The following is a 15,896-nucleotide window of genomic DNA, read 5'->3' as shown; positions in this document are numbered from 1 at the left end:
AATTAATAACGTTTGTCTACTTGTCTTTCTGTTCTTCTTTCTTTCGTTCCTACTTTTATCGTTATCATCATCAGTAATATTGCATTCCTTTCTTTTCTTCACCTTTTCTTCGACCACCTTTTTTACTTTTTTCTGAATATTAGAAACTGGGGCTGCAGGGACTGTCTCGGGTTCTTTTTTTAGCGTGATTTCGGAACGATCGTTTACTTGACAGATAAAACAGCTCTTGTCTTCTCGACATATTTCCCCCTACAACCCATTTCGTACTTTTTAGTTTGCGGCCTTTTTCATATTTTCGTTTCACATATGACAGTCTCGTCGATTTCGACGGTTTTCTTCGGACCTCCGATTTTAAACGACGTCATATTGTGCAGAGCAACTAGCATAATAAAACATATATGGTTGGACCAGTCGACAGCAGCCTTATTCGAAATGCCTACAGCAATACCCGAGGTGGTCGAAGAGCATTCCAATGCAATGTAATGCCATATAAAAGAAAAGATTCTACTCCACGATATTTTTCCACATTTACCTTTAAAGGTTCCTTCGAATGCAGAACTATTTCTTCGACATTTTTTGCATCTCATCAAACACGAATCTCGGTCGTGTCGATAAAAAATTAGGCACGAATTGGAACAATTCTTACAAACACTTCCTCAATATGCTGTAATCCTAGACTCACCGCAAATTTAAAACCTTTATCGATTCTGGGGTCCATACCTCATTCGGAAAATTCCGATTCGAGCACTCGATAGAAATCATGGGCGGTGCACGCTGCCCAAAACTCTTGGGAAGAAATATCGAAAGAACTCATAACTAACCAATTAATATTAAACGAAAAACTTCGAAAAGAAAAAAAAAATTACGTCTAAAGTCAAAAATCAATCGAATCAACACAATTATCACACCTGTTACCACTTTCCGCCGATAACTCTACACGAAATGCGTCGTTACTATTAATTTGCATATCACAACGCGATAGTCCGCAGCTCCCTCCATCTTGACGTCACTAAGTAATTCCTAAATGCATTTCGCTAGTTTTTCCGGCCTCCTCAGTAGGGCTTGCAAATACGAAATGTAATTCAAAAAGCCAACAATGACAAATTTCCATTACCATCTTCTGTCTCGTGTTTACAACTTTTATACCCGACAAGGTTTACCCAGCATTCCGCTGGCAGCACGCCATTATTCAAATTTACAGTTACTTTGCACAATTGCAAAGTGTTCTTTAAATTTTCTTTTTTACACAGTTTGTTTCTTTGTATACAATCTTTACTTTATTAATATTAATTTGACAATTATGAGCATTACAATGCAAAAATACAGGTGAAGTACTAACTTTTAGTCGTACCGCAGCGAGATGTTCCGATAATCTAACCTTCAACTTCCGTTTTGTTTCTCCAACGTAAAAACTTGGAATTCCGCACGTGCATTGTAATCTGTACACCACTTCCTCCAACGGATTTTTTTTATATTAATATTAGCTATTTTCTTTAGTTCAGACAAACTATTTTTCTGGATAGGAGCTAATTTTATTAAAGTTTCATAAAAAATTTTTTGATATTTTTCATATAATTCTTTAATATACGGAAAGGATACATACTTTTTAACTTCCTGTTTTTTTTGTTACTTGACATCTATTTAACATGAAATCATCATACCACTTTTTAAAATAATTTCCCTGGGTATGCATTCAACAAATACTTCTTATTCACTGTTTTTATTTCTTTTTCTCACACATTAAATTTATTTGTTCTGGAATTTAATAAAATTAGCTCCTATCCAGAAAAATAGGTTGTCTGAACTAAAGAAAATAGCTAATATTAATAAAAAAAAAGATCCGTTGGAGGAAGTGGTGTACAGATTACAATGCACGTGCGGAATTCCAAGTTTTTACGTTGGAGAAACAAAACGGAAGTTGAAGGTTAGATTATCGGAACATCTCGCTGCGGTACGACTAAAAGTTAGTACTTCACCTGTATTTTTGCATTGTAATGCTCATAATTGTCAAATTAATATTAATAAAGTAAAGATTGTATACAAAGAAACAAACTGTGTAAAAAAGAAAATTTAAAGAACACTTTGCAATTGTGCAAAGTAACTGTAAATTTGAATAATGGCGTGCTGCCAGCGGAATGCTGGGTAAACCTTGTCGGGTATAAAAGTTGTAAACACGAGACAGAAGATGGTAATGGAAATTTGTCATTGTTGGCTTTTTGAATTACATTTCGTATTTGCAAGCCCTACTGAGGAGGCCGGAAAAACTAGCGAAATGCATTTAGGAATAAATATCTTGTAATAAAAAAAGTATTTTCTCTCTACGAAAAAACTTGTTTGACTTTTTAACCATTTATAAATTGTATTTCATTTTTTAACAAATGGTTTAAAGTTAAATTATTTTTTAGCCCTCTATAAGTCAGAAAATAAAGATGATTTAAGTTTTCGTGTACTCTTTGATAGTACAATCACGTAAGATTGAAAAATCCTGACTCCATTGCTTTTAATAATTTATTTTATTTTTACGATAACTGTTGTGTAATTACTTATACAAGCAGGTCAGACAACCAACGAAAACTTTAATTAACTTTAATGAATACTTTTCAAAGGACCGAAAACGGAGAATTTTGGCCTTTGTAGTGTAGAAAGAAAAATGGATTTTGATTGATAATATTTGTATATCACATACTCTTCCTAATAAATAATTATCAGAATATTTACCAATTATCTTTATTAAATCTAATTTTGTAATTTGTAAAGTTCACTTTTCTCCAGATTAGTGAGAGAAGTTTTATTACTAAAGGATTTACGAAGAAACGACCTTTACTTTGTAAATGTTTTAGCAATAAAATAATCTGCAACAACTGATCTTAAGTGATAATAAAAGGAAAATTTAAATAAATTTATTATATGTATCTCATCATTGAGCTATTGAGGAAAATATGCATCACTAAACTGAATTTACTCATTTTTAAAACTAGAGTTAAGATGGTTACGGACGCTGAAAGATTATTGTCATTTCTAGTTCTCTAGTTCTCTATTTCTATCACCTATTCCTACATTTATATATCAAAATGACGCCACATTTTGCAAACTTGTGTGCACCTCGAAATATAATAATAAATAATTAACTACATACAGACAACCAAATAGATATAGTTAAAAAAAACTTAAATAAAAAAGTAAATTAAAGCATTTACCTACTGAAAAGAAAATCACAAATAACAAAATGATTTTCATCTCTCTTACTTAATGTTATGCGATGTAATGCTGGGCTTGAGAGTTATATAGAATGCTGTAAACTAGTTATTAAAAAAAAATTACTTAAAGATTCTACTCATTACCTGTACATTACAAACCAGTAGATGACGTTTCTACTTTATTAGTTTATTTAATTACGTCTAGTATTTCGTTTCGAATATTTTACTTGTTAATTTTCTGTTCGTGTTAGTATAATTATTTAATATTATTTTTATTTATTCGTACAGTCTAAACAGTTTAAATTTATTGAACTAATTACAATAATTACTAAATTTTACGTGCTTAAATATCTATAAAATTAAAATAATTAAACACTTATTTTAGTGTAAAATTTTTCTAGAGAACTGTAGTTTTGTGCGAAAGACATTTTGGATCCTTCACATATTGAGCCTGGCCGAACTTATAGTTAGCTTCCAAATAGAGGCCCTCTTAGTGCCCACAGGACGGAAAGAGTTAAGAAAAAACGATTAATAACCGAAATAATTCAATCACAGATTTACACATATTAAGCCATTTAAGCAATAAGACTTTAATATAATTAATAATTAATTTAGAGAATTACATATATACGGGAAAAACATACATACAGGCTTTACAAAAGTATATAGTAGTAAATTTTCATAATCTATGAGGTACAGTACATTTAATTTAATGTTAATACACTATGAAAATTATCTAAATAAAAATCTTCATTGCTAAATTAATAATGTAACTATTCTCCAAGAAGTACATTCGTATAATTAGTAGTTTTAATAAGAATATTTTTCATTTATATCACTTTATTTGATAAATCTTAATAAAATTATTTTCATTATCTTCTTGGCAGGATTTTCATCCTCAGTGGTACTTTTGGACGAAGTACTAATTCACTTCCGACAAGAATTCGATCCCGTGGATCTAAAGACACTAAAGTATATTTACGCAATACTCGAATAATTATTACTTTCACTAATAGTTGAGCATACTTCTGACCTATTAATAAAGATTTCAGCATTATACACTATCATTTAATAAATTTACAAATAAACAACTATGTATTGAATAGACATACCTATACAATTTCTAGGTCCTGCAGAGAATGGTATATATGCAAATGGGTTTCTGGAATGAGAATTTTCTACGGAAAATCTATCGGGATCGAATACTTCCGGATTTGGAAAAACTGCAGGATCTCTATGAAGTTCATACAAATATAACAAACAAGTAGTCCCTCGTGGAATGCAATAATTACCTACAGGTTAAAAGTTTAATTATATAAAGTTTAATTATTTGAAAGGCATCTACAACAACGCGACAATCAAACATATTCAAGCAATTTAGTTAAATATTTAACTGATGAATATTAAATTCTAAAATTTTTCTTTCAGCCGGGTGACCGAAGCGTTTACAATTCGCTCGACCAGAATCGACTCAAACTTCTTCGGATGAAAACATTGACACTAATAACCGATAATTGGTGGCCGTTTCCTCTTAGTCAATAAAAATCGTTGGTAGATTTTTTCAAAGTCAGGAATGGTATCTGTCGAGTATGATGATCGCATGCCTCAAAACTGCCATAAAATATTTATTACTACAAAAATGTAACGATTTAGAATTTATCGTTGATTTTCGTAATGCAATTATGTTATGTATAATTGTAATTAGTCTACTTCATCTTCAGAACCGTGGTGATAACTACGGTTCTGCAGATGAAGTAGACTAATTAGAAGCATACCTCATCATTATTTCAACGCTGTGTTTAAAATAGGAAACATCAATATAATTCACAACGTCCTCTAGTGTTAATATTTCAGCTTACCTGTATTCACAGAATTGCAATATGATTAAAGTAATGGCTGACGATCACAATAAAAAGATGAGAAGGCGATATCAATTAAGACAACATGATATCGGACATGTTAAGATATTGACGAAAGAATAGGCCTACGTCCTCGTAGTAGAACTTTCTTTCTGAAACAGGGCAACGAAATGATAATAGTATGTACTAGGATTGTCAACCGTGCTGCATTTGGAAGACAGTTCTCCATTGAACTGTATTGTCTTCCATAGTTATCCATAGTTTTATATATGCTTTTGTTTAATTTTACTTTGTTATCTTTAAAATTACCGACAAGTGACGTTCAATATTTTACTTTCTTCTTCTAAAGTAACAGTTTCGTCTTTATCAGTCGCCAAAGTAACGAACAGAGAAAGACACTGCTATAATTAGAATCGAATAAAAAAATAAAATTTATAGACACAATTTGTGTATATATTTTTTAACTTTCTCCGCCCTGTGGGCACTAATGGGATTATTTTTAGTATTTTCATTATAGGGTGACCAAAATGCTCCAGAATGTTCGTCACGGACATATTGGATCTCTCCCTCATCATCCGATCGACCCATTATGGGCCCTGCCGACACAACGATAGGTATGATTCAAAGGCCCTTTTAGTACCCACAGAGCGAAAAGGGTGAAAACTTTAAAGTCTTTATTTTGGAATTTAGTAGTAATAATGGGAATTTAGAGCTCATTATTAATATTAAAGTATAACAAAACTAATCTTAAAATTACCGACTTGTACATCTTCTAATAAATCTCTCCCTATAAAAGGTATACTCGGATAAATTCGTAAAGATTCCTAAATGAAAAGAATGAGAAAGTATTAAATACTATTTTAAATATAACATTATTTTGTTTAAAATAAACTTTCTTTGATCACGCAATCTAAATATTTAAAATGTTTTAAGTGTTCCGGTTGCACAGGACTATCGTTTTCTTCTCCGAAGAACGAGTCAATTTCATCTTGCAATTTTTTCTGTACATCTGGATGAAGACCAAGAAGATAGAGAATCCAGCACAGATTAAAAGCCGTGGTATCGTGTCCCTGTGTATGAAGAATATCTTGTAGAGTATTAATTTATTCTACAACTTAACTAGTAATAATATATTGAAACTAACACCAAACATGAAGAGATTAATTTCATTCAAGATATCTTCTTCTGTTAAACTGCGATCTCGAAAATAATGATGTAGAAGCAGGTCCATGAAGACTTTTTTCTTTTTAAAACTTTCATTAACAGCATTATCATTAAAATCGTGGGATATATACTTTGTTGTTAGAAATTCTTGTTTCTTCTCCTCAAATATCTGAAAATAATCAGATAAATTTACATTATATTTGTTTGTTTTATAAATTAACAATAATATAATAGAATATATAGGGTTTATAAAAGGCTTTTAAAGACATCAAATGGCAGAATGCGATAAAAGAATTTTATCTATATTTTCAATATTGCCATAATAGATTAAGTCTCGTTTGATGGTTTACATCTGTTATAATTATACGATATTGTAAATATGGTTTAGAAAGGCATAATTTTGAACGAATATGCACTTCACATGTTTGAGGGAGGCATCCTGACTGCTCAAACATTCAGGAACTAGATCCGTAAATCCTATGTAAGACTTAAGGAGTGCAATTAATCCCAATTTATTTTTATGGGTGATAATACGTTCACATAGGGCAGTGCCGGTTAATGAAGTTTTCGAGAGTGAGCATATTCAGAGATTAGATTGGCCAGACAGGTCTTCTCACCTGGATATGATAGAACTTGTCTGGGATGCCCTAGGTAGATGAATCAGGTGTCGTAACTCCCCAGAACCCGCGCCGAGCTAAAAGATGCTCTTTTTGGAAGAATGGAATTTATCGCCACAAGACTTCCTTCCTCCACAGCCTAGTTTTCAGCTTGAAAGCTCATTGTGAGAGTTGTACGAGGTCATTGTGTGCTCATTATGAGAGTCGGAGGAGACTATTCTCTATATTAAACTCTTATTTTTTCGAGGTTGGCTGCCTTATTATTGTATATATTCGGCGTAATTTGATATTTGATATTTTTATTGATCATTTTTATTACTGTAGGGCTTGGTTTATTACTCGTTGAATAAACTATTGTTGTACAAATTTCTTAAATTTTAGTAAAGTAAAATATTTGGTAGAAAATTATAAATTTTATGTTCCTTTACTTAATTTTGTGTAGTTCCTATATTTAGATAAGCGCACCATTATTTTTACAGTACAGTAAGATCCCGCTTAAGGCGGGGGAGGCGCTCCTAGTCGACAAAGCGCTAAACGAAACAGCGTTAAACGAGGTCATTTTAACATAGAGTAAATAGGAATAGGGGAACGCGCGACCAAAAATAAACAAATTTTACTTTCATTTTAAGTTATTTTTATATTAATTTGCATAATAATATATGTAAAATAACACATAAACGTGTGCACACAGAAATGTAAAGTTCATTTTTTGTCATTAAGGTCCTGGCTCTTCTGAAATTCTTGTTTTTTGCAATAAAGTCGTGTAATTTCATTTATCGCTTTTTTTTTCTTTCCTTACGCAAATGTTGGCAGCAATAGATCGCACCTAAAACGCCTCGTTTTCCTTTGGCATTCCTTTCAAAATTTGGATCATTCGCTACAATTTGATCAACGATTTCGGTTATCGTTACCAAACTTTTATTAAGGAAATCTGTAGAGAAATTCTTTGGGTTTTTCGTTTTCGAATCATTATTTTCCAGTTGCACATGAATTCCTCGTTCTGACCAGTTCTTGAAGGTCGTCGTTGGTAAGGCTCTCATCAGAAACCTGCAGTAACTCCTTAATATCCTGCTCGTCTACATCTAGTCCTGCTGTATCGATTAGGCTCTTTTCGTTGAGAATTCTTGGATACCTTCATCCATAACTTCTTCAACACTTTGTTCAAGCATTGATCAGTTAATTCTTGCCGAGCGAAGTCGATATTTCTTATGGCATCCATGATGTCATATTTTTTTCCAAAATTGCACCAAACAAACATAGATTTAAGCTACGACGAATTGACACCTTTTACTAATTGGTTCGTGTTTGGAAATTATAGTATTTTATACGAATCAATAAAAAGCCGCGATTATTTGAATCAGCGTAAAATTTAAGCTCTTTTGTAGGATTCGAGCGGACCGCGTTATATCGAATCAACGTTAATCGAGGCAGCGTTAAACGCGGTCTTACTATACTTTAAAAAAAATGTTCGTGCTATTTTTATCCAAATCTTTTTATTATTGATATAATATCCTTCAAAGTTATAGATTATCGAAACTTTACTCTGTATAACATTTTTAATAGTAACAATGTAATTTGTAAAGTAAATAAAATCTTACTTGTTTACCAAACATCTTGAGACCTTCTGCATGGTATAGAAATTGTTTTCCAGTTGTCGTAAAGAAGAATAAAAAATCAAACCATAGCCAGGGTTTAATTGCTCTAGATAAGAACAATTCTCCTACTCTAAAACACGTAAAATTACAATATTTAGTAGTATCATCATCTTACGTAACAGTTTTAATAACATAAATGTATACAATTTATTTCATTGCAGAAAATTAAAAGGGTAACAGTAATAGTTTTCCATTAATTGATTTATATTATGGTTTATTGCTTCGTGCTCCATATGATCTTGCGGCTTAGAAATGAATCAGTCAATGACAATGTACACGATTTATAAATAAATTTATATACGTTTTTGAAACAACCATTAAAAGCATACCTTTCCAAATTATTTCTATATCCTCTGTCTTGACAAATTTGTGAATTTAATTTTACACCCATTGCTGTTTCTATAAAATATATTGTTTATAAAATTAGAATAAAAACGACATAGATACAATATATGATAACGTACACAGGTAACTAACCACAAATAATATCTAGATTGCATCTAGTGATAATGGGTACGATATCAACCCAATCGTGGTCAACGCAATTGTTCATTATATCTAACATAATTGAGCAATGATCGTTGAAAATTGGGAAAAAGTCTTCCAAAATTTTAAAGTGGAACGAAGGAGTAAGAAGTTTTCTTCTGGCACGCCATTTCGATCCAGAGCTTTATTTGAAAAAAATAAAATATTAGTACAATACTAGTAGACAACAATATTTCTTTAGCAGTCTACCTTGTTAATAATCCATCCTTAAGCCACACGTTAAGAAATCGATATCCTTTGTCTTTATAAATGTTCACATTGCTGCTTAAAATTGTCTTAAAAAACAAATATTAATATTTTAGTTTTTATCGAATCAAAATTTATATTTATTATTCTCACCTCTAAAATTTCAGCTTTATAAATTGTGACGACAGGATATATCCCTATATGCGTGCGAAAGAATCCATTCTTGCGATATACTTCCGCCCAAGAACTCAATAACTGAAGATGCCCTAGAAATATTGAGTTGTTTTAAATTGTGAATTGTTCTCAAACACCTATAATTAATTATATGATATCTAGCAAAATACAAACATTTACAACTAATCTTGTATTTATTTATAACATGGGAACACGACTACTGCTGTTAATCCGTAGATGTGTATTGTATGCTTATGACATATTTTCGGCGTCAAAACTGACATAAATTAATTATAAGGCAATAACCGAGAGTTAAAAGTAAAAATTTCATTATAATAAAATAATTTATTTAAGCTTATTGTTATCGTCTTTGAAATATCGAGTAGAAGATTCTAATAATATCTTCCCGACATCTTTATTTTAATTTGGATCAAGTTTGTTCTGCAGAAAAAATGCAAGAAAGCGTTCACCTTCTTCTGTTTATTTTCGAATTTATGTTTATTATTGTAATTTTAATTCGACATAAACTTTGGCAGGAAATTATTTCTAATAAAATTTATTTTAAATTTTGTAGGACTTGATATTGATAATTTATATAATTAACTATTGAAGGTTCGTGTACCTCCTTTTATTTCATTTTTTTCTGCTTCGTTTGCCATTATGGCTTTAGTTCTATTTACCACTAAGGAAATCTTAAAGAAAGCTTTGAATAAATTTATTCTGAAATTTTAAATCCGTCATTTCCATCAAAGCCACAACATAAATTAATGTGAATATGTCTTAAAATATTATAACAATGAGATCCATTTTACTGTGTGCCACGTACGTATATAAAAGTTATACCTAAATGATAAGCTGGCTTATCCAAATATAATATTGGATAAAATTACAATAAATTCTAGTTTAAATCGGAAATAATGTTTTAAAAATTCAACTTTTATTAGAACTGATAACACTTAGCGCTTCAAGAAATCTTACGAATTTACAGAAATCTTCTGTTTCGTGGTATTTATAAATTGCTGATTATTATAGTTATCTAAATCTTACGAAATATTTACTATAAAATAAATTTTAATTAATTAACGAGAAATTACTTATTGTGACATCGTCACAATGCCGGGCTACAATTTTTAATCATATTTTTAATTTGCTTAATTTAAAATATATGCTCTCCACCTCAAATTAGTAGTGGCTTGCCCCTGTACATCATACTTTTCCTATTAGCAAAAGAGTCGTGCCGGTCATCTATCTAACACCTTTCAGGAAGAAATTTTTGAATTAAAATAACATGACTTTCGGTTTGCATAGGAACTCCGATGCAAACTGGATCTTCCATTGCACAATCGTTATCCTCTTCCTAGTTTTCCTGCATGCAAATATTAACAGCGCATAGATATTTGCATGCGAGAAAAACTAGGAAGAGGATAACGGTTGTGTATTAAAATTTAATGTCAAATACAAATTGGAAAAGACAAGAATATTTGAAATATAATCAACTGTAAAACAGTAATAATAGGCCTGAAATGCACATATTCGTTTTATAAAATCTCAATGAACTTTCCAATTGAAAACTGTGGTCTGATAAGGCCTTAAAATTTATAACAAATTAAAAATAGCTATTAAAAAGAATAAATAAAAAGTTTATTTTATAGAAGACAGGGGAAAAAACAGATAGAAGATGGCGAAAAGATAAAAAAATTAATGTTATTAAAAATTATTATCATATATATATAAATCAATATTTTTAAACACAAATATTACTAAACTAAATTATTTTTCAGGTTTATATTTCATTTTTAATATAGTTGTTTTTTTGCATATGATTTTTCCATTTAAAAAAAGCTAACAAGGGCTCTTGATATACTTTCTTGGCACTCGAACAGAAAGAGACCATTAGAAAGTCCGATATTTTTCAATTATAGTAGGATATGAAATGTATGTAAAAGAAGTAATTTTTTAAATTATGAAAAATTTTTGTATATAAAAAATATTTAAGTTTAAGAAGCACTAAGACATATTATTATTAAATGTCAAGTTTAAATTGTGACACTGTATATTTCGTATTGTTATGGAAAGATTTATTATCATATCGATAATCTCTGTACCAAGATTTGATTCTATAAATAAACTTAAATCAACATTTTGAATCAGTAATTATTATGAAAATAAGTTTCTGTTAAGTTGTTAGGTTATTACTAATTATAATAATATTATAGATAATTAATATAAATTTATTAAATTAAAAAGTGTATTTAAAGAAATTGGTAGATAAAATTAAAGCGTATAATTATAATTTACATAATTTGATTTCGATCCCTTACTTATTAAAAAATAAATAGAATAGAATACTGAAAGGTAGAAGGCACAAATTAAAGTGGAGGAAATGGAAACAATTGCTCTTCAGAGATTTTTTATTGCATGAGAATGTCTGTCATTATTATTGAATTCATTTTCTTTATGAAGTGAGCATGATGTTTCGGGTTTGCTTAAAGATTGGTGGAGTAAAGCTTTATAATGTATAATAATTATAAAATATAATTGATATTGTTCAAATATTGATTAGATTGTTCCAAATCCAGTTCTGAAAAGCAAAATTAGTTTATTGATGATTAAAATAAGTATTATTAAAATTAATATTTTGTTATAAGACACAGATATGTTTAATTTTATTTTCGCTTTCCTATGTTAAAACGTTACTGAATAATTACAATTAATAAACAAAAAACTTAAACATTTCATTATTTAATTTATTTAAACGTTATTTAAATATGCTAATGTAAAATAATATTTTACATTAGCATATTTTTAAAGCAATATTTATAAAAGTATTGCTTTAAAAATATTTACATATTTTTAAAGCAATAGGAAATTAAAGTAAAAATTATATAAATATTATAGAAAATATTACGTTTATTTCTACCAATCTGAGCAAAATTTTTATTAATTAATTTTGTATTTCATTTTTGTTATTTTTAACAGGATTTTTAATTATTCGAAGAGAAAGTAACATTATCAAGTATAATAATGAAAAAGGAATTTTTTTATAAAATTAGGTTATTAATTTTTTTTATTAAATTTTATATACTACGAACTATTTTTTAGTAAATTTTAACTTTATATAACAAATAATAGTCGAAAAGTAGGAGAAATAAATTATAAGAGTACTCATTTGTGTGTCGAATTTTAATTATGCATTCTTCACCTGTTACGAGCGTTGTCGTACCAGATTATATGTTAAAAATGAAATAATCGGTGAGATAAAAATAATTTTACAAGAACTCCTAAGAAAGATGAATCACCATTACACTTTTAAGGGTTTATGTTAGACGTTTCAAGCCTCGAGGCTTTTCACTTGACCGAAATATTTAGTTTAAAAGAAAGGTGCGAGAATTACGAACGTTGTCACTAAATTTAGAATGTTTTTATGTACTAAACAGGAAATGATTATTTTTCATTTCTAGTCATTTTTTTTTATATTATAAAAGAGAGAAATCATTTATAATATTTAATGTTTAACTGACGAATGCATCTTCTTATAGTCTTACTTATAATAATATTCTATCATAAAAATAGGTAACAATGCATTGAAATATTGAAATTCACCATCTACAAGATAATTTATTATAAGTTTATACATTAAAACCTGTTTAAAACGGAACTCGAGTAGAACGGAAGTTTTTCCATTAAGGATTTTTCTATTTTAAATTCTACTATAAGCTGGAAAACTGTCAAACTCGTAAAAGGAAGCTGTTTTTGGATACGAAGAACGTAACTTAACCTAAATAAAGCAGAAAATTAAGATTTCACTGTGAATAAATAAATATAATCGCCTCCGGTATAGCTAAGTTGCCAGATTTCTACGATTACATTAATGACACAAATAATTAATGATACTATTCTCCAACTTTTATTCTACCCACCCTCCGGAAAAGTAGATGGGTGGATGGCTGAGTGGTTAAGACAGCGGTGTTTTTCAACCTTTTTCAAATAGTGGTATCTCAACTTAGTAATTTTTCTTGTGAGACCCCTTGCATGTTTATCAATATAATTATTGCGCTTTTCGTACTTTTAGTACTAATTTCGTACCAAAAGTAATATGTATTGTAAGAAGTGGGCCTGCTCTGCAGATATTTTGTGGCACTCCTGAAGTGTCCTAGTGTGCCGCGGCTTTCATCATGAAAATTGCTGAGTTAAGGTACCAGCCTAATGCTCTGGAAAACCGGGAAGATATCCGGATGGATCAAAAAGCCCCAGAAATTTTTCAACTGGATGGCTTCCCTCGGATATATTGGACAGAGTTCCTCACCGTAAGTTGATTAACATTGTTTGTACCGAGATTGAAATAAACAATTATATGATCGCGAAATAACTTGATCTCTATGCTATTGTAACTCAATTACAATTTCCGATTGCACAGAGAGACTTGTCTTGTAGTAGCTATTTGGGCATGAGCTTCTAAGCTATATCACCCCGTGGTAAAGTGTGACATAGTTATGTAATAGTAGTTGTATGCGTTTATAATGGTCGTTACGCGGGAAATAGTGCCTTTCGGGAGGTCTTTTAAGGATAACTGGCCCCTATTTAGGAGTTACAGACGTGGACAAAACCCACCTGTACCTGGCCAGCCCGACCGAACTCCCAGTGTTCAGGGATTGGAAGCGCTTGGCCGCTGGTGAGCCAGACACTAGGTCAGAGATGGGCAACCTTTTTTTATGTAAGGGCCGCATTTCAAAACTTTTGAATCGACGTGGGCCGCATACAAGAGAAAAGAGAAAAAAATGTCGGTAAATCATAATTATTTATTCATATATAATTATAAATTTATCATAGGTATACTTAATTTAGCTTCTGGAACTGATGTAAACATAATATATCCGAAATATTTGGTTAAATATTAGTCACTGCTAGTTTTAAATTAGCTTTGATGTGTCTGTTAGCCGGTTTCTTGTTTTAATTTTTACTAAATTTATTACGGAAAAACTATTCATGTATATAAATTGTAGAAAATAACGCTTTAATTTTTTGCCGCATACTTTTTTAAGCTGGGAAATTGATATATTTATTCATATTTTATGTGAGGCGGGCCGCGGGTTGCCCATCTCTACGCAAGGTGTTGATAGTGAAATTGGCGTGTTAAGCGTTGCCAATTTATATCAAAATTATAATCGCCTAAATATTATGACACTTTCCGGTTATCAATAGTCATAGTTATAATTAAAAAAATATGATTTAGTATTTTATTTAAATGTCTAGTTATAAATTTGAGTTTTGGGTTGTCAACACTAGTCTTGTTTGCTGTCATTTGAACTCATAAGGATTATGGCTGGATGACCGAGCGGTTAAGAGGACGGTCTATTGCTTTTGGGAACCCAAGAATGAATCCAGATGGGTCGAAAATTCCAGGAATTTTTCTGGGATGTTTTGTCAAAAATTTTCAGGCTCTTTTCCGTGCGATTTCTGTTTATACAGGCCTAAACATAATAAAATATTTTGTAGAACTTTGTGTGATAACTCTACTTTTCATAGAATCGTTATCGCTTTCATTTTTCAATATAAATGTATAAAATAGATTTAAAATATTGACAACTGGTATTTAAAATTTAGTTTATGTATGAGTTACATAAACTAAAATTCATTTTCCTCTGAATAGGATTATTTATAGAATATTACATAACTATTATTATTAACTACTTATAGAAATTATTTATAAAAAATTTTTATAAAAATTTTTCATCTCCAAATAACACACCCGTCTCTAAATTAAAAAATTAAATTAAGTAAATGGTTCGTTTTTCGTTTCATTTATGGAAATTCAGTATTTTAATAATTAAATCAAAATTAAATTTAAATCAAATTCTTATACAGTCGAATCTCCAATAGCGGCCATCTCCTAACAACGGACATTGTTTTCACAATTATTGAAATAAAAATGCATACAAAATAACATCCTAACAACGGCAAGTTTATGTTTCAGTTAACGGCCGTTGTTCAGAGGTTAAATGTATTTATATGAAATAAATTTACATTTTTATTATATTAAGAAATAAATTTATTACTCCATTAACAATTTATCTATTATCTATGAAATTAATATTAAAATAATATACTTACAGACATTTCTGTCCATATATTTGTTCTGGAAATAAATTTTTAAAACAACGAAAATCTCTAGAAGTGGATGTAATTTGGTTCCTGGAAGACGATTATACGGATTTCGATTACTTCCCAGATAAATAACGTAAGTAAATACGATGCCAGCAAGAAGAATTAAAACAAAATTCCACAATAAGCTGCTGTAAAGACATTTCTGGAGAATAAAGAGAAATAGCATTGCGTTTTTCTGCTTTCAGTTGTAACGCGTTTTGATGTTGTAGTCTGATCAAGAAAATGTGTTTGCCTGATTATTATTAAGATATGTTCTGCTCTGTGATTGGCTGAAAAGAAGCGGGGGGTTCTATTGGTATGAAACTCCGAGAGAAACAGCACATTTGAGATATT

The 15,896-nt window shown here is 30.1% G+C and overlaps 2 protein-coding genes across 2 annotated transcripts; both read right to left on the bottom strand.

Annotated features, from left to right (window-relative positions):
- Positions 1–4,039: 4,039 nt before the first annotated feature.
- LOC136972301 (cytochrome P450 4V2-like) lies at positions 4,040–15,674 on the bottom strand. The gene is made up of 10 exons (XM_067266860.1): positions 15,510–15,674; positions 9,378–9,490; positions 9,228–9,313; positions 8,970–9,160; positions 8,822–8,891; positions 8,436–8,562; positions 6,201–6,389; positions 5,814–6,126; positions 4,310–4,489; positions 4,040–4,230 (listed from the first exon to the last, which is right to left on the bottom strand). The coding sequence occupies exons 1-8, from the start codon at positions 15,523–15,525 to the stop codon at positions 5,938–5,940; spliced, it is 981 nt and encodes a 326-aa protein (XP_067122961.1). The 5' UTR covers positions 15,526–15,674; the 3' UTR covers positions 4,040–4,230; positions 4,310–4,489; positions 5,814–5,937.
- Positions 4,070–5,644, bottom strand: LOC136972300 (cytochrome P450 4c3-like). The gene is made up of 4 exons (XM_067266859.1): positions 5,522–5,644; positions 5,391–5,457; positions 4,310–4,489; positions 4,070–4,230 (listed from the first exon to the last, which is right to left on the bottom strand). The coding sequence occupies exons 1-4, from the start codon at positions 5,642–5,644 to the stop codon at positions 4,070–4,072; spliced, it is 531 nt and encodes a 176-aa protein (XP_067122960.1).
- Positions 15,675–15,896: the final 222 nt, after the last annotated feature.

Source organism: Centruroides vittatus, unplaced genomic scaffold (genome assembly GCF_030686945.1).
Source record: "Centruroides vittatus isolate TY-2023 unplaced genomic scaffold, ASM3068694v2 contig_2899, whole genome shotgun sequence".
In the NCBI taxonomy this organism is placed as follows: Eukaryota; Metazoa; Arthropoda; class Arachnida; order Scorpiones; family Buthidae; genus Centruroides; species Centruroides vittatus.
The sequence above is the reverse complement of the archived record's forward strand: the minus strand, read 5'-3'. Positions and strand labels throughout refer to the sequence as shown.